Raw genomic sequence first — 19711 nt, forward strand, 5'->3', positions numbered from 1 at the left:
CTAAGTGTTTAGAGACTTCACAATCCGTTTTATTTATGGTTTTGGTTGTGTGTGTGTTTTCTTTTTTTATTGCGTTTGGTTGTCATGTTTTATCTTGGATCTTCAAAATGTCGTACAGTTTCAGTGTTAAGGGTTCTGTACCAAATTAAAGTATATCAGTCTTTGAGAGAGCAGACTTGTATTATTATGCCATTATTGTTATATTAATTGAAAATGTTCTCAAAACTACAATATTATCATTTATTGAAATATTTTCTGGAACAATTTATCATCCAACAAAATTTATTATCATGACAGGCCAATTTCCAGATGTAAAAGCTAATATAGAAACATAAATACAGATCAACAAATACCAACTGAGATGAATTTTCTCAAAATTTTTCAAACCCAAGCTATTTGAAAATATAAAACGAAGTTCTCGAGTTCCTCGCAAGACGACACACATCTTTCTTTAATCATTTGGGACATCATATAACAGTTACAGTATATGCGCCGTAATGCAGTGTGACAGTATATTGTGGTCCGTCCGCATTTAGACACACAAACACTCTAACACATGTTCTGTTTAAAAATCTTTTTTTTTTTTTTTTAACCCTCTGATGCATGAATTATGATCCTTTGTGTCAGAATTTTTTTTCCATTTTTAAAAAATTTTTTCTTAAGGCATAAAAAAAGGTAGGAACATTTTTTTTGTAAAAATATATATTTTTAAATTTTTTATTTTTATGTGATGAATTGTAATTTTGTCCAAATACAAAGTTGTTATTTGAAAAATACATCAGTAGTATTGTTCCTTAGGGGTTATCTGATGTCACAATATTTTTTTTACTTGCAAGAGTCGTCTACAGTAGAAGGAGGGACCGGGTCGGTTCTCATGCTTTTTTGTCTGTCGGCCATATTGTATTTAACAAAAATAATTTCTTGCATTTGCAGCTGATGGTCAGTAGTTGATGGTATATTTTATGATGCATTAGTGTCCACTTCAGTGGTCTGTGTGCATTTATAACATAAAAATCCACAGGAAGCACAAGAAAATGGCTTTTAGATAGCTGTCCACTGTAGTGACCACTATGCATCAAAGGGTTAAGGAGCAGAAAAGCTTCCTAATGTTACATAGCTTTCCTGCTCGGTCTGTTTTCCTCCGGTATTAAGCACGCTGTATGCAATACGCTGCGGCTGCGGGAACGCGACGTATCGTTTTGGCTCGGGATGTGACTGGAGCTGAGCTCTTGTCCAGGCCTTGACCTTGCAGCTTCCACTGCTAACACGGCTGGCCTTTTGCGCCATCGGGGAGCGGCGGCGGGCCAGGCGTTGTCATGCTGCTATTGAGGCGGACCAAAACAATCCCCCCCTCTTCCTCTGGGAACCCACCGCTGGCTTCAATACCTGTTTGCCAAACAGCTTTACGATAGCTCCATATGCATGAACCTTGTTTACAATACACAGGGCCAGCGTGGCGGGGGGATGGTTTCAGAGAGGCTTGATGTGTTTTACATGGCAGTCGGCTGTGAATGGGCAACGAGGTCAGAGTGTGTGTGGGAGTTGTGGAGCTTGCAGCAGGACCGGGCCTGTCCACAGACGTTTTACACACAGGCTCTCCATTCCTGAGCTAGGATCAACACGCAGCCCCTTGATCTTCACATCTCACCTTCCAAGCAACACAGGAGATGTGAGGGGCGGTGAAGCACGGTGGTTTATTATAACGAAATAATTCACGTCATGGAGGAGCAGAGCCAGAATGGAGTTATGATCGATAATCCACGAAGAAGACGAAAACCAGCTTTGCGGAGATAATGTTACATTTGCATTGGAGTTTTTAAAACTGTCGCTGCAGTCGAGGCTAGAATAGAGGGGATTACTGGCAAACATGCATCAGTGTCTCTTAAAGTCACGACTCCACGGTTTGGAAATGTTCAAATACACTTTCAATCAGATGTGGTTTGATCCAGAGCTTCAAGTTTATTTTCAACTGCGATGTCATGTAATTGAGACAAATACCCACAGATGGGTGGATGTTATTAAACCCCAAAGAAATATTTCAGAAACCAAAAAAATGTAAACTGCAATTTATTAACCTTCAGTCAAACCCTTTATGTACCGTAACTGTATTTTAGTTTTGCTGAGGAATTGTTTTGTGTTGCGTAAATGATTTAGAAGGTTTTCTGTGTGCTATTGTCTGAGGAGGAAGAGGTTTCACAGCTCTAGGCCTTCGTCCCTCTAATCTCATTAGGATCAAGCCTAATATCATGAATGGGGCGGCGGACCGTCAGCTTTCACCCAGGAGGATCCCAGCCCAAATGGGTGCGCAGTTACTGTCATGGATTAGGATACATCCACAAAACTAGCATGGATGGTCAAAGAGATTAGTCCAAATTCATTGGAGAAATTAAGAAAATTTATTATCCGTAGATTAAATTTTCAAAAATAATAAGAAAAAACCGTGTACGAATAGATTCAACTTACTGAACTGGTAATTTTTCTTAATTAAAAAAAGATTATTTTCCCTTTAATGTTGCCAGTGCCAGCAATAAGAAAACCACAACGATAAACTAATAAACGGACATATTTCACTTTCTGACGAGGATACCTTCATCGCTGCCTGCTGTTCATCATCGGCCAAGCCCCCAGAAAACCGTGGATAATTCTCCCGTCAAATGAAAAGCAGGACTTTTCTTAAAAGCCATCATTTCTGGATTGAAGCAAGAGCTTAAAAGTGGGTTTTTCAAATGGAAACAGTCAGCGAACCACAGCTGTCACGGTTAGCTTTCATTTAGCCTCTTATCTCTGATTTGTGCATGACACGTAGGCATGTGGATGTGCTGCCAGCTGGTTATTGACAAATAACAAGAACATTCTGGATCGGAGCTTAGGTTCAGATTGGGTTTCGAAATGTTTTTGCGGATCACAGATTAGTTTTGAGTGACGAGAGCCTCGCATTCACCGGGTGAAAACTCCAAAACTTTGTTGTGTCTGAAACCTCCACAGAAGCAACGAGCATCGTCCAGTCGTTGTCTCACACACTTTCTTTACATCATTTTACACCCTCGGCATCTTTGTGCTTTGAGTATGGAGCCCTTTTAAGTGACAGACGGAAGAAAGACTTTAGAACTCAACATGAGGTCCTTCACATGCACTTCAGACTGAACTCCGGCAGCATGCGGCCCATTTCAGACCTGTATCATCACTCAACAAATGCTTCTTGTAAACAAAAGCTGACATTGTGTTGCTACAATTGATATTTACATGCTAGATTAAAACATTGTGGGTGAAAATCCTGTCTACATTCTTGATAGAGGAGTTTCGGGATCAATATCTTCCTGCCAACACGGTGCTGTTTACATCTCAGTGAGTCCAACTCGAGGTTTGAGTTTCCGTTGTCAGAACATCAGTCATACAGGTCCTTCATGACAATGTACGACACCCCTGTTTGTCTCAAGAGGTGTTTCTAAAGAGGAGCAAAATGTGTTAAGTTCCTTGGGGGTTACGATGGGCCGTGAGGGGCGGGGAGATGACTCCAACCTTCTCAGACACTCCATTCATTTACAGATGTCTCTGCTCCCACACTTCCTGCTAAACACAAAGCTGAGGAGCGACGGCAGGATCACTAATCTTGGCATCGACCGGGCCACTGGCCTCTAAACACCACCGCAGATAAATTGTGCAGATACATCTGGTTCTTGTGAATATTTACACTGTTAGACCGGAGCACCAAAACATCCTTATAACGGAATAAAGCTTGCGTTTTTAAGGATTACAAAAGATTTGGACGTTCCTGTTCTGTATATTCACATTGCTCAGTGGAGACTTCTCAAGAGTAACGGATGCAGATCCTGATCTAGGGTTTGAAAGCAATAACTTTGAAGTTAGATAAAGCTCGAGATCCCTCGTAAATTGAAAAACGTCTTACTGTCAATCCAGAAGATAATTTAGGCTGTACCATCTCACCAACAATACCTACACCATACCTCACATTTCACTTACTGTTTCAAATCATACAGTTTTACAACTGCAAATAGAAATGAAGTGTTTCTTAAGGGTACAATAAACAAGCTGACGTTTGAATAACTCAAATCAAAAGTTCTTCTGCTTGTAGACGGGTCTGCGTTGCGGTCTGTGCTGTCAAATCTCCCTGAAAGAGAACCTTGAAATGAAATCCATTTAAGCCCCTCTGTCTTTCCTGCAAGTGTAGTTAAATCCCAGCCGTGTATGGATATGATTACAAGACTGCCACAGCTCTTATATCAGCACAGGACCTTGACATTAAACAGGAAGCCTGCTGCAAAGGTCAATTATGGGAATGCCTTGCTTTGCTTAGATAGGGAGGATGTGTTCTTCACGCTCAAACGCACAGGCCACACCTGAGGTTTTTACCTGTAGCAGCCTGAGCATGGACATTTAAAAAGGTCCACAAATACAGCACGGCCTGCAAATGTTTAGCCCCTGGAGGAGAGCAAAGAGCATGGTTTATGAAAGGTTCACCAGGTTCAATTTTATTTTAAAACAATTTTGATTTCAATTTAAGTCCTACATCATTTATAAAAGTTACAGATCCGAACTAATAACTTCGATGTCACTACAGTGCTTTTACATCTAAATTAGCTTACATTAGCATGTTCTGGCAGTACAGAAATGTTTATTAGTAGTTATTTTAGTACTGAAATCCCTGTTCTCAAGCCAACTTCAATAAAAACACATTGTCATGTCAAAGTACTCAGAGGTTAACGTAACAGAAAGATTTTCTCTATGAACATTAAACTGAAATCTGGGTGGGGGAAAAAAAGAAAAACAACGCAAAAACCGACTAAACAAACTGAAGCTACATTCTTTATAAAAATCAGTGATGAATGAACAAACGCAAAAGATTTACCACTTACACAAATGTCAATTTATAGTCAAATATTGATACTCTGGATCTTTTGGAGAATTTGTTTTTATGTTTTTACTACAAGTAATGCAGGTTTTAAATTATAGCCATTTCTATTTGTACAAGAAACAGATCAAGAACTTAAAAAAAATAAAATCACTGTTTTCAATAGATTATAATTTTTAAACAGCCATGCAGGGTTTTTATTATTATTGCAATGCCTCCTTTCAGAACTGCTGGAATTCGTAACAAATGATTAACAGGAAACGCAACGTCTAACAGCAGACCTGCAGAATACGCTTATTCTTTGAATTACATATTAACTAACAGACAAAAGCAACAATGGCTCACAGAAGAGATGATTTGCATCTCCTGCAAATACAGGTTAAACACGTCCCTCCCTCATACCAAGAACCAGAATGGCCTCCTGCTCGACTGGCAAATAAGTAGCAACTGTAAACTAAATATTTACACAGCATATAGAGATGAAGAATCCCAAATGTTTCCTCTGGACATATTCTTAGTGCAAGAATAGGAACCAACAGAGTGCGTCATTAACGAGGGAAATTATTTTAACCTTGTTTGGTACATCTGGTTTTTACGTGAGGAAACAGCTTTATAGTTAAAAAGCATTCTTACTTTTGAATTCCTGTAGTTTGTTACCAGACACATTTGAATAATAGGTGCACTGCGCCACCTTGTGTTGACTTTCATATTAGCCTACAGACTTCAATAATTACCATAATGGTAAAAGACACTTCATAGTCAACAATGAACATATCTTTTTGGATCATTTTATTATTGTTTTTTGACAAATATATATGAAGATTTTCCTATAAAGGAAACATTATTCTCAAAGATACGTTTACAGCAAAGTCATTCTCGCAAGGAGATGGCAAACACAGAAAATAATCAGAGACATGACAGAACTAAGGGTTTCTATTTGTGCCAAGGAAATATAAGAGTGAGTCTTAAAAAATAAAAAGTTGGTAAAAGTGATTAAACTCAGTGTCATTTCTGATTATGAGAGGAAAGGGGATAAAAGATTATCAAGTAAAACCAATGGGACAATGCTGACCATCTCAAGTTCATGATAAGGGATAAAAATCAGTTTCTCATCAAGGCACAAGCACTGAGAACCATCACTGGGGCTTTGTGTTTTTCCATCATATTGGTCCCATTGGGAGATACAATTGTACAAACTACAAAGGGAAAAAAAGGAAATAACAGAGCATAGGATTGAAGGATGAAAACCAACAGAAAAATTTAGTAATGTACAGGGACAATTGTCCGTGAAGGCTAAAACAGTCCTTTAGTTAGGGGGTACTAACGTCCACTTCCTCTCAAACACATTGCTCAAAGCTTCAACCAGAGGACCTGTAACCCCTACAGAGAATGGAGCTCAGAGAGGGATCTCTTGTCTTGCTGAATGAAGTCCTGCAGACTCCTTTTCCCCTGCCTGAAATTGCTCTCCCGTCGTGAAAATGGCAAAATGACCTGAAGTCTGAGAAGCGTTTCAATATTACTAAAACTTCTGATCTGTGATGTCTTGAGAGTATCGAGCACAGTGGCTGGAAGGTATCCTGCCAGAGGATCCAACCATTTCTCCTTCCACGCCTTCATTTCAGAGTGAAGAGAGGTCTGGTCTGGCAAGTCCTCCTTGTACAGGCGATACACAATACCACTGAGAATGCTGGTTTTCACTTTGAACATTGCATAAGGCACAATCTCCAGGCATTTTAATGTATCCAGTACCTTGTCTGTGAAGAGGTCGTCAATTTCTGCTATTGAGTGCTCCACGACTTTCATGCTGACAGATTCTTTGTAAAAGTCACTCAGCGGCTCTAGAAGAACTGAATGCAGCATCTGAATGTTTAGCTTAGAAGCCAAGGAAACCGCTTCGTCAAACCAGGACTTGTGATGGACATCAATCTCGCTCTTTAGCTTACCAAGGGACGCTTTGAGATCAGGCAAAGTATTCACAGCAAGCAGCATATCTAAAGGTTTACCTTGAAGAGACTGACTTAGCTTTTTAGTTAAGCTCAGGACATTATTCAGCACCACAGTTGAAAAGATAAACTCAAAGTTTCTGATCGCATCAAAGAAATTTGACGCTTGTTGCTGGTCTGAAGTACTTCCCTCTCCTTTCAGCTCATTCAGGCAGAGCATAGCTGCTTCCAAAATTTCTACCATAACCTCATGCATATCATGACTCTTCTCCCAGTTCTTGATGAGTTTGTCCCTCAACTCACAGGCCTTTGCCTCATCCTGCTGGAACGTCAACATGATCATGTCTTCCAGCATGTTCTGGCGTTCTACATCCTCTGTGAGCCAGTGTAATAATTTATCCATGAGGACGGATCCATTGGCTGCTTCTTCAGCAGGGGAGGATCTCGCCAGCCAAACATTGAGGGACAGAGCAGAGCTAACTGTTCTAATAGCCTGAGGGTATTTTGTTGCAATGGCTAAACTTACAGCCCTCATCTGAGCTCCTGCTTCACCAACACTTAGTGAGGCCTGTCCTCTGCAATACTCCATGTTGAGTCCCCACTTCTCAGACAGGGCAGTTTCTATGGCCTCGGAAAGGACACCAGAGTCCTCGGTGAAAGGGATGAAAGCCAGTGTTTCCTCACACTGGATGTCCTCTTTGTTTAAGTACCTGATGCACAACGGGATATAGAGCTCACCATCAATTTCAACCACTTGCTCAGTTATGGCCGTGAAGAACTGAGAGTCCCAGAGTTCCTTTAAGATTTGTTCACGTAGCTGCGGCTCGTAGAAAGACACAGCTGTTCTAGGTCCTTCAGCTACCTTTTGAGTCATTCCCTTAACTGGTGCTTTCACCTCTTCATCTGCAGGTTTCTCTGCAACACTCGATTCTTGGGATTCTGCTGATTTCGCATCAAGGTCCCCTAAATTTCAGTAAGAGAAAACAAAAGTTATACTCCTACCCTGAATTTAAGCAGAACACAAAACTTGATGATGATGATGATGATGTTACTGAATAAGCAATACATCAACTTACTTCTGTCCAACTTCAGTCTTTGGAGAACTTTCATGACCTAAAATGAGTTGAAAACTTCAGTAACCTAGCATAGATAGCAACCACAGGTTGTTCTCTTATCACTGCATTAGTCATATGAGCTCATTGTGAAAGTACTGTACAATTTGTGCCTTGCATTAATGCTTCTTCTGGGTGAAACAATAATACAATACATTTTAAAGATTTTGGATTTATAGTGGATTTTATCTAGCTCACACAAGTAAAACATTTTTTCTAAAAGCCTCCAATATATCGAAACTCTCCCATCCATTTAAGTTTTCTGTTTCAGAATTCCATAATTTTACAAATTGAGTTTCCCATCGGCCTTTCAGGGTTTTTTTGGACATCTGAGTACAAAACATTGACCCAGTTGGCACGGGTTACTTCCACACGTCTTGAAACATCCAACATTAAAGTTGACTTAAGACAAAATTACTAAAACAGATTTGAAAAATCAGGATTCTTTAAAGCAAAATATTACTTTCATTTATCAGATTTTACTAGTTTAAATCAGGTCAAATTTAAGAATCACAGGTTTTACGGAAGACAAATTGCTCTAGCTTTGGTGTGTGCTTGGGACACCCAACCCTGTTCAGGTTTCAACCACTTGACCTAAACTGGCAGCTCAGATAAAAAGGAAGTTGGTTAGGTCAAACAGTACCAACCCAGGGTCCACCACAGCCTGAACATGCTGAAACACTAGCAAGTTTAACATTTCTCTTTATTTCAGTTCCCTTTGGGAAAAATAAAGCATTTTAACTGAACTGAATAAGTATAAAGCCTCCAACAGCAACACCTCTTAAATCTTGCCTGAAACTTGCAGTTGTCCATGTGGACAAGCCAAATACATTCTGGATCGGAGTTTTATGGACAGACAAGACAAAGATTGAGGTATCTGGCCACAACGACAGGCTGAATGTTTGAAGGATTAAAGACGAGGCTTTCAAACCTGAGATAACTGGATCAGCTGTTAAATATGGTCATGGTCCCAATGCTAACACTGGTGCTTGCATAGGTGGGTGGGAGAAACAGGAGAAGGCAGCCTTCCTCTTAATATTTTCACTACACCTCAAGCAGCTAAATGGTTGAATTCTAGAGACAACTGGGTGTTCTACCATGACAGTAATCCAATACATAAAAACTAATTTTGGCCTGCTTTATCCAATTCAAAACCAATCTTTTGGATAATATGGACCTGGAAATCGGTGGATTACGTTTATAAAGTAGCTATGTGCCAAGATAAGAAGAGTAGTCAAAGATCTAAGCAGATCTTTGCCAGAATCCCGCTGATGACAACAAAAAGCATACGGCTTCACTACAAACTTACCAAAATTAGACAGGGAGTGTATATATATCCGAGTCTATTTAAAACTAATGCAACCAATTCTCATTTATAAAATTTAAAGTTTATATTATATGAGCATTTCCTAATGATTCCAATGAATCAGTATAAGCCCCCAAATTAAAGACATTCAAGATTTTTCATTAGTATCGTTATTTGGCTAAAACGTTCATGTGACAAGTGAACGTACCTGGGACAGACATGGAGCGCACTCTGGATCAACCTCCATGCACATCTCAATGACTTCTGGAAGTCCCTTCAGTGTCATGGAGTGCAACAAAAGCATCACTTGACTGATCCGGCTGCCTCTGCATGTTGTGTTTTTAAACAGATCCCTCATTGAGTTCAGAGTGGTCTTCATCAGGTCACATTCCATACTGACACTTGGCAAGACAGCAACGAGTCTGAGCAGTAAGGTAACAGTTGGGTGGCTTTTGGACTCTGGATGAACAAGTGCTTCAGCGATAGATGTTGGAAGAGCACTATCTTGGTATTTCTCTCTCCAGACGGCAGCCCAAGCATTAATTTCCTGCTCAGCCATGTCAGGCTCAGGAAGATCTGCAAGGTAAAGGCTGAAAGGCTTGTCTGTGGTCTCTGAAAGTATGGGTTGTGGATTACAAGAAGGAAGCAGTGACAGGACAGACAGAGCCTTTAAATGGTTGTCTGAGAAGCAATATTTCATCTCCTCGATCAGATTATGGAGTAGTGGAATACTCAGGTTTTCTACATAGTAAATCTCTGGGGAATCATAGCTATTAACTTCCTCTGAGAAGCACACTTGTTCAGGAGCCACCTTGGTCGCCAACTGGAATGCCTGTTCAAACCAAGTAGTGTGCACAGAGCTCACATTTTTTAACATTTTCTCAAGAGTTGCTATGATGGAAGGGATTTTTTCCACCTCGCAAAGAATGTCAGCAGGGTTTCCGCAGCGGAAAACAGTGCTGCAGTTACGAAGAGGTGCACAGGCGTTCTTCAAAATCACAAGAGTGACGATGAAATCCATGTTCCTCAGAGCAGTAGACAGAACCTGAGCATGCACTGACTTGGCCCCTGTGACACTAGAGCTAACAGCATCTAAGCAGCTGAGTATGCCCTCTAATGTATCAGCAAGGATGTCAAAAAAGTCCTCCCGTTTTTTCCACCTTGAGCAGCATGTTTCTGGAATTTCCTCTAACGCCTCTCTTGGCATGTTTAAAAGCCCATCAACAGCCTCTGCCAACTGTTCCTCTAGATCAGGAGATTGGTCAAAGAACAGCAGCAGATCTTCTGTGATGTCCAGCATTTTTGCCACAGAAGGACAAGGCACACTACTGGCCAACCAATGAGCGAGACCACAAGACTCACTGGGCGTTACGACACAGAGTGGATAGTTGTTGAGGAAATCTAAAGACATCTTCTTCAGGCTTTGATAACCAAGACCTAAATGCATGAATGCTTGGCCTCGGCACTTAGACATGGGCAAGCCCCAGTCTTCAGTAAGAATCTTTGCAAGGTTACTTGCTTGCCTGTCAATATCGCCATTTTCATTAAATGGTAAGAACCCAATCAGTTCCACTTTTGGAGTAGATTCCCCAACGTAACGAGTGAAAACAGGTAGGTAGATTTTGTTAGTAACTTTAACAGGTTTATCAGTGATCAGGGAGAAAAATGGCGATTCCTGTATTTCTTTTAGTATGACATCTCTGATTCCGTTTATCAGGAGGTTCTCCATTTCGTCATCACTAATCCATGATATGCTTTTGCTTTCACTTCCAAACCAGTGGCACAACTTCAGCTCCTGAACAAGAGGTTCTCGATCTTCCTCAGAGAGCTCACAGAGACTGCGTTTCTTTTTCCCCAGGAGTGCTGCCAGCCTAAAAACTGTAGCCAGGCTCTGACGGTTGTCTCCTGTGAGCCCGTTCTCATCCGTGGCTTTCATTTCTTGGATCTGCAACTTCTCAGGAGATAGCTGAACACTGAGCTCCCCAACTTTGTCCTTGATCATGTCAACTAAATACATCAAGGAAAATGGTTAGTTACCAGAAAAACATAGGCAAAAAAAATAAATATTAAAAATAATATCTTCACTGTTTACCTTCCATGTTATTTTCAGAGTTCTTGATGAGACTCTTTGATTCCTTGTCCTGCAAGAATAGCAAGATAATCTTATGTATTAAATTAAACAAGACTGTAGAGCAGGGGTGTCAAACTCCAGTCCTCAAGGGCCGGTGTCCTGCAACTTTTAGATGTGCCTCTGCTGCACCACACCTGAATAAAATAATTAGGTCATTAGCAAGGCTCTGGAGAACTTATCTACACAAAGAGGAGGTGATTAAGCCATTTCATTCCAGTGTTTTGTACCTGTGGCACATCTAAATCCCGCAGGACACCGGCCCTTAAGGACTGGAGTTTGACACTTGTGCTGTAGAGTAAAACAAACAGAACGGGGACTCTACGTCACAGTAATGAATAGAGGTACATACCAAACAGATGCCCTCCAACGCTTGTGGCGTAACCTTCAAACACTGGCTGACCATACGGTCCAGATCCCTGCTGAAGTTTGTGCTGACGTAGAGCATAGCCAAACACACAGACCTGTCCTTGGGATGCGTGCTTCTCAAGTAGTCCTGAAATTTCTTGTGGCGCATTACAACACCACAGTCCTCTAGCTTGGTGCTGGGAAGAACAGACATGATCCTCAGCAGGGTATTGATGTTCCCGAAGTACTGCATGAGTGGCAGGCGTAACGTGGGAAATATGGAGCTCGGGATAGTCACGGATGCCACCTTAGTCTTCCATGTTACTCTCCAACAACAGAGCTCTGTTAAGAAGTTGTCTGCGTCAGGGAGGTCGCTGCTATAGAGAGGCTGCTTTGACTTCAGGTTTTCGAACATGTAGCTCACTGTGACTGAGCAGGGAACAAGAGAGAGGAAGTTCAGAGCTTCTTTGTGGTCATCTGAAAAATGATCCTTTACGGCATTGATGAGGTTATCTACGAGGGGCACACTCAGGCAGTCTTTGTAATATGTGGCTGGCTTTATCAAGCCATCTTTTGGAAGAGAGTTGTCAGGCACTTCGATCTGCACTCTAAGGCTCTGTGCTATCGCACAAGCCTCATCAAACCAGTTCTGGTGGAACAACTTCATATTGGTTTTCACTCTGTTCAGAGTGGCCACGATACCACTGATTTGGCAAAGCTGGGACGCCACACTGAACTGGTCCTTCTGGATACCTGCGCTGAGCTCTCTGGTGAAGGAGGAAGCATTCTTCAAGGCCACCATGGAAATTATGAAATCAAACTCCATGACTTTGCGCAGATGGACTGCGGCTTGTTCAGAAACAGATAGCTTCCATCTCTGTGGGTTGTTCTTGATCCTCTCCAGACATTCGCTTAGGGGCTCAAGCATCTGCACAAACACCTCATAAGAGTCATGCTTCTCCTGCCAAACAGTGCAGAATCTCCCCTGTAACTCTTGGACCTTTTCGTAGCTCTCTCTAAGGCCATATGCTATCACATGGTCAAGTTGTTTTTCTAGAGCAGCACTGCTCCCAAAAAATGTCAGGATTTCTTCAAATGTATCCAGGGCTCTATTAACAGCAGGCACTGGGATTGATTTAGACCACCATGTGTTGAACGAATAAGCAGAACAATGTGTGCTGATAGCAAGCGGATACTTCTCTTGCACTTTGCAGGCAAAGGCTTTGAGCTTGTAGGAAACATCACCAGAGCCAAGGTAAGCTTGACCTCTGCAGTTACCTAAATCCAGACGCCAGTCCTCAGTTATTTTTTGCATAAGACTTTGCACCATGACGTCACATTCCAGATCTGCCTCAAGAAATCCTATCAACTCTAAACGCATGACATCAAAACTGTCAACAAACCTAATGAAGATGGGAAGGTATTCTTTTTCTCCCAGTTTCACAACACGGTCGATGATGAGGGAAAAAAACGAACTCCCCACCTCTGTGAGGATCCCCTCTCTCACAGCATTCTCACACACTGTGAGAACTTCCTTCATTTCAGACTTGGTCACATACTCCACCTCTCCATCCTGAGCAGGACATGCATCTGTGTGCAGCTTGCTGTGACTGCTGTAGGCAGCCACCACTGCAGTCTGCAAAGCAGATTTAAGAGCTTCCCTATCGGTCTCTGCACATTTCATCTCCACAAGCCTATCAGCATCCATCTCTAGATTTATCCGCGTCAGTTCTTCCTCAGCATCCTTTTCAGCGTGGTTTCCATGGACCGTCACTGAAAGATGAGATTAGACCTTGGTAAGATTACAGTGTTATGATAAAGAAGAAATCTATTACAAAATAAATTACAGATAATCTCAAATAACCCTTAATCCGAGCCTTAATAAAGACCATTGCTTAAAAAATAAATAAATAAAAGCTCTTCTTAAAATCCAGACATGAAAGAACAAATGTCAGGGCTTATATGTCAATATATTTATTTATTTTTGATGTCAGCTTATATTTATTTGGACTTTGAATTCAGGTCAACTCTATGACATTATTAGGGCCATGTTATTTTTTTTACGACAAGAATAACATCACAATCAGAATACAGTCATAATATCAGGGGAATGAAGTAGTAATTTTATGAGAATTCAAAAAATGACAAAAAAAGATGAGAAATGTTGAGCATCTTGTGAAGTTATACTTTTTGATATAAGTTTTATTAGTAAAACCTAATGCTTAATAGAAATAGTTTTTACACCAGCATTAAATTTTTTTTTGTAATTTTAAGATTTATTTATCGTAAAATTGTGTCTTTATTCTGCCAATATGATGACTGTATTCCAGTAATTAAACAAAATTCTCACAGTCTGGCCCTCATACTCGGTCTTACAATTCACAGAAGAGTTGATTGGGAAAAAAAGCCACTTTTTTATAATAATTTTGTCATTTGTAATTTCTTTTTGCTATTTTTTTTTTAAATAAATGTAAGCGTGAGGTTTTTTCATGTTAAAATTGGAAAATGGATCTGGCATGACAACATCTCAACCTTTTCCAGACTTAATGCATTTGTAACAAAATTCATTAACAGTGAAATTAATTTACGGTTTTAGGCTTAAATGTAACAATGTCAATTTGATGAACTGTAAGATTATGTTCGAACTGCAACTAAATTGCTTGAAATTACCTTGTGAAAGGTTCTCTGTTATGGCATCATCCTGTAAAACAGCAACACAAATGCACGTTAGCTCATAATGAACAGTAACCTCTTACATGCCATCTTGTATTCAGCCTGTGTTTATCTGCTCACCATCTGCAGCAACTTCAGGATGTCTGGATGTTTCTCAATGTATGACTCCACCATTTTCTCCACACTAAAATGCACATCCTGGTTCACGTACACAAATGCCATGTTGCACTGTCTTTGTTCCTGCAGGGTGGCTTTCAGATAGAAATGGCATCGCTCCAGTACCATGTGGTACTGTCCGTACACATCCGCCTCCGCATTTACACATGGAACAGTCCCCAACACCCTCAGCAAGCTCTGCACATTTGGGTAAAACCCGATATCTGGAATTTTGAGGGTAGCAAACACCGTGGTTGGGAGGATTCTCCGCTTGCTCGCATGCCTCCACTTCACCTCCCAACATCCAAGCTCTTCGTAGAATGTGTCGGGACGTGCGAGGTTGTTCAAGTTGGCATCGGCTACTTTATCCCTGCGAATGCTGAAATTGTGGTCGGCCATGTAAGACGGGACCAACGAGAGCCATCGGAGGATCCTCACCATCTCGGTGCTGAACACTCTCTTCACTTCTGCAACGAGGTACTGCAAGATGGGCCTACTTAGAGTCTCTCTGTAGAAGTCCTCCAGTGGGGTCTCATTTGGGTCCACTTGGGCCATTTCTGGTTTAGTGATCTCCACGCCCAGTTTCTTTGCTCGGCCGACTGCGTCAGAAAACCATTTCCTGTGAAATATTGCTAGCTCTTGTTGGTATTTGCTGACCAGCTTTAAGGCATTGGAGATAGTATACTGCAAGGTACTGCTGATGCTTATTATTCCCCTGAGACTGGAGTTAAGTATGCTCACACAGCACAGTGTGTTCTTCAGAACAACAAGAGTGATGATGAAGTTAAAGTTCTTTAGAACCGGCTTGAGCTTAGCCATCTGTTCGGCCGTTTCTTCATCCACCTTCGAAATGATCTCATTGATGCAGGTAAGGAATGGTTCGAGGATTTCTAGCATGGTCTGGAAGGCGTCAGTGCCGTATTCCCAAATCCCACTGAGAGCAGCTTTGATCCGGTCAACTTCACCCTTTAAATGCCCATACGTCACCTGGATCTTTCCATCCAATCGCTTGCTCAGCTCTGGGATTCGTCGAAGTAATAATGCCACTTCCTGCACAGTATCTGCAACCTTCTGAATGGAGGGCACAGGCATGCAGCGGATTATCCAAATGTTGAACGCATACGGGTCACTTGGGGAGAGCACTACTTGGGGAAACTCTTGCAGGATTCTGCAGGTAAGATCCCGCATTTTCTGACACATGCTTCCTGTGGAGAGATAACTGAGTCCTCGACAGTGCTCCATCCTCAAACCCCATTTATTTCTCAGCTCAGAAAGTAGCATGTAGAACAGATTCTCTGCATCCAAATCACACGGTAAGAAGCCAATCAGGTGCTTCTGGGGGAAACCTGCGACCGTTACCGACCGGATGAAAACCGGAATCTGCTCCTTTCCCTCTATGTTCGTCACGTCCTGGACAAGAATGGAGAAGAATCTCGACAGTCTGAGGCTGTTTTGGATCTCCTCTTGCATGAAGTGTTCACCGAATTGCAGGATTTCCTTTTTGTCTATTTTCTCGACACAGATCGGATTATGAGCCCGCTGACCCCGCACACTGCCAATTGGTTCATCTGAGCTGCTGTTTGCCCCATTGATGCTGAATCCCGTCAGAGCCAGGATTTCCTTAAAGTAAATCTTCAGAGTTTCTTTTGCTTTGGAGATGGCTACATCCTCTTGGGTTTGGTTTTCCTTTTGAGATACTCCCATTTCTGTCAGCTCTTCTTTCATTTCTGGTGCATTTTCTGGTGTGAAATAATAATAGAAGCATAACCGAGAAGCTGAAATGATTGTACAAACTCATCATCTTTTAATGTATCAACATGTTCTTGGGATAAAAGCAAGAAATTTAATTTCCAGCAAACTGAGCAAGTTACCTTTTGATTTCTTTACAACAGCAGCTTCCTCTTCTGACTGGATAAGGACACAATTGATCATTAGGGTTTCTATGCTTAACAAATTCAAAAGGACTAATTTTAAACAATAAAATGTATACTTACTGGGTCTCTAGCTCGCTTCCTGTTACATGTTTCCTGTTGAATCACAGGAGCAGTAGAGTCAAATATGGTAGGAACAGCATCTTCCTTTAACACACAGCTTGATGCAGTCTGAAAAAAAAGATATTAAATGTTAATTGTTGCGTGCACAATGACGATTCTCTGGTATTTTGGATATCTTATTAAATTACTCAGTTTTTAGGATGGTATATAAAGTTAATAGACTTTCACCCAATGTTAAAGATTTTCTGTACAGTTTTAGTCACACTGCTAATGCAGTGTAACTTTAGTGTTAAGTAGTGGGTGGAATGCCCACAAACAAAATTATAATCATCACCAAACAATATTGGGTTATTATCTGTTGAACACATTTAGACCTGATGCAACACGTATGTAGTTCTGTTCATGAAGTGGTTCAGGCCTTAACATGGTGATTTAAGACTGCAAACCTTTTCCAAAGTGGTTTAACATTGTAGCTGCTAAGAAATAAAGAAATAAACCAATAAAATCAACCAAGACCCAGGAAAACATGTGCTAACACTAACTCTGTTATTCCTGGTAGATTTGTCACCATAATGAGTATGTGGTAAATACCACTGTTGCTACAGGTGACTACACCATGTTTGTTTACATTAGAATGCATTGGTAAAATTAATAATTCAAACAATAGTGCAGTCTACAAACGTAAAGACTGCACAGAAAATGAATTAAACAACCAGAACACTCATCTCATAATTAAAATTAATAGAAATGACAACACAGTGCAATCTGGTTGGGCAGGTGACAGACAGTCTCTGTCTTCTGGTTTCGTGGCTCATAAACTCTCTCATGCAAGATCCTCTTAATCTTTCCCGATCCGTCTGAAAAAATCTACCCTGGCTCTAATTCACCTCCTTGTTTACTTTTCAGCATACAGCTATTAACCTTGTACTGGCTCAGGTTGCTTCCTCCTGCTACGCTGCCCCCTAGTGGCTGCGTTGGGTGAGTATTCAGGTACTACAACTTCCCTGTCATGCATTAAGTTGATTTTCCACAAACCCAGTTACTGCATCAAGAATTGACACCAGCTTCATTCGTCACTGATTGCCGACAAGACAACGAGCTCAGGTTTGACTCTTACCTGTTGCTCAACCATGGAGGGCTCAAAGTGTTTTGCACAAACTTTGTACAGATTATGCAACTGTTCTGGCGGCTGTGATGCTAAATCCTGGCGATGGCAGTTGATCAACCATTGCTGGCATCTGAAAAATAAATAAGATAGGTAATGACATTAAATAGCCTGCCAACCACAGACTCAGAAAAAAAATCAAATAAAAATAACAGTGGTAATAGTTTCTCAAAAATCTCCTTTGCACCAAGCAACCATGACCCTGTGTGCTCTTTATTCCATCTTTCCAATCATGTGATGAATTAAAAGTTGCATGCCCAATCTGACTGATTTCCCCAGATGATTTAGTCTGGACAACCTTTGATTGAAAAAAAACATGGCCCATATTATGCTTTTGTTGCTGAGAATATAACTTGGCAAAACAATTTCTGAAATTAACTGTATTTTAATAAGTGAGATCCCTTTTATATTTTGGATTTAGCATGTATTACATACCAGTTTTTCTGCAATCAAGCTATTTCTGTAAAATATTTCAGGTTTAGTTTATTGGGGAGGATGTACAAGTAAAATAAAGTACGCAAAACAAACAAACAAAAATTACAATGATAAAAGTTTTTGAATTTGTATTTTTTTTTAAATTTATTTTTGTGTCCCATGGGAACTTCCAATTTAACAATTTCGGCCCACATGGCAAAAGTGTGGACTGCTATAGATGATTTGATTCTTCTTTTTTGGTGTGTTAATAACAAAAAATGGTAACCTATTGCATTTTGACAAACTAGAGGTTCCACAAAACTTGATTTAGATCGCAAATAGATTTTACGTATTTTTTTGACTTTTAACAAAAACTGATCAAAGGTAATCCAGATTACTGAAAAGCTGTGGAATAACTCAGCCTGCGGGTACTCGGGAGATGGAGGGATTTCAGTCGGAATACAAACTATATAGATATCTCGAAACAGAAAGCAGTTTTTTCTTCAACACAAAATTAGTCAATTATTGTCGCCAGTTAACTCTAACTGCACAAGTTAAACTGTGCAAACCTAGCTTTACACACTTGCAGTAGAATTCATATAACTAAGCATGTTATTAAAACCGCAACGCCAAAACACTGCTACTCGAGATATGATCTTGCCAAACTGCCCCCATGTCAGCCCGTGATACCCCTGTGGACAGTCTGTTGATCCGATAGCCATTTACACATTTGGGGGGAAAAAAAGACTCCATTACGCCTATTTTCCTTTAGATTAACCGATTAATCAAAGTCGGGCATGACCTCTTATGAAACAGCCGTGGAAGTCTACACCGGCTAACAAACGTGTTTGTTTCACACGGACTTTTCTTTTAAGAGTAACATGAGTCTGCGCCATTTTCCACAGAGTTGTGTCACTATTAGCTAACATGATGTAAAGCTAACCCCATCGCTAGCAGTACAGAGCTAACACATTCATTTTGCAAGCTATGCGCGGCTTATTTCTGCTCAACTTTTGCACGAAATGAGACGAATCCTTACCGCTCCGGATCCAAAGGGAAGCTGAAAAGCGGAGTGGTGTTTTCGGACCCCTGCTGCTCGTAATCACAGTTCGCTGCAGCGCAGCAGTCAGTCATTTTGGACTGTAGTGTAGCTAGCAACTTAGCTAGCTTAGCTGGCGGTTGCAAGCTGGTAAGCCCACTAAAACCAAACTCTGTCTACAGAGCCATACCTAGGACATAAAATGCAAGCAGCGCCTTATAATTTCTATTGTACTTTCGTCTAGTGCCTCTTTGATAAACTAAAAACCGATTAATTTCATGCTTTCCGAAGTTGAAGCTGCGAGCTAAGCTAACAGTGGTCGAAAGCGTGTTGTCCTATCAACCAGGAACTAATATATGCTATACCAATAGTTCACCAGCAGAGGGCAGAATGGGACAGACCGCGTTCTGTTTTGTAAATGCACTCTGCAACAGATGTGGCTTTGTGATTATTCATTTACATCTTGCAAAAAGTAACACGTACTATTAGGGCCACGCTAAGAAATTGATAAGACAAACGAGAGAATAAAGTCACATTACGAGAATAAACTCGTATGAGATTAA

At 40.8% G+C, this 19711-nt stretch overlaps 1 protein-coding gene across 1 annotated transcript; it reads right to left on the reverse strand.

Moving 5' to 3' along the window:
• Window positions 1-5642: 5642 nt before the first annotated feature.
• On the reverse strand, window positions 5643-19507 carry LOC116728216 (uncharacterized). The gene is made up of 11 exons (XM_032576138.1): window positions 19149-19507; window positions 17648-17768; window positions 16531-16638; window positions 16408-16444; window positions 14501-16275; window positions 14378-14408; window positions 11712-13480; window positions 11324-11372; window positions 9440-11238; window positions 7890-7926; window positions 5643-7776 (listed from the first exon to the last, which is right to left on the reverse strand). Exons 1-11 carry the CDS (start codon window positions 19241-19243, stop codon window positions 6251-6253), a joined length of 7347 nt encoding a protein of 2448 aa, XP_032432029.1. The 5' UTR covers window positions 19244-19507; the 3' UTR covers window positions 5643-6250.
• Between the last annotated feature and the right edge of the window lie 204 nt (window positions 19508-19711).

The sequence above is a fragment of the Xiphophorus hellerii genome, chromosome 11, assembly GCF_003331165.1.
Source record: "Xiphophorus hellerii strain 12219 chromosome 11, Xiphophorus_hellerii-4.1, whole genome shotgun sequence".
Classification (NCBI taxonomy): Eukaryota; Metazoa; Chordata; class Actinopteri; order Cyprinodontiformes; family Poeciliidae; genus Xiphophorus; species Xiphophorus hellerii.

Coding starts and splice junctions, on each gene's coding strand:
- LOC116728216 (XM_032576138.1), bottom strand. CDS start 19,243: ATGACTGACTGCTGCGCTGCAGCGAACTGTGATTACGAGCAGCAGGGG. Junction 16,276..16,407: donor TGTTGTAAAGAAATCAAAAG/GTAACTTGCTCA, acceptor ATTTCACACCAG/AAAATGCACCAGAAATGAAA. Junction 7,927..9,439: donor GCGCTCCATGTCTGTCCCAG/GTACGTTCACTT, acceptor AACTCATTTTAG/GTCATGAAAGTTCTCCAAAG.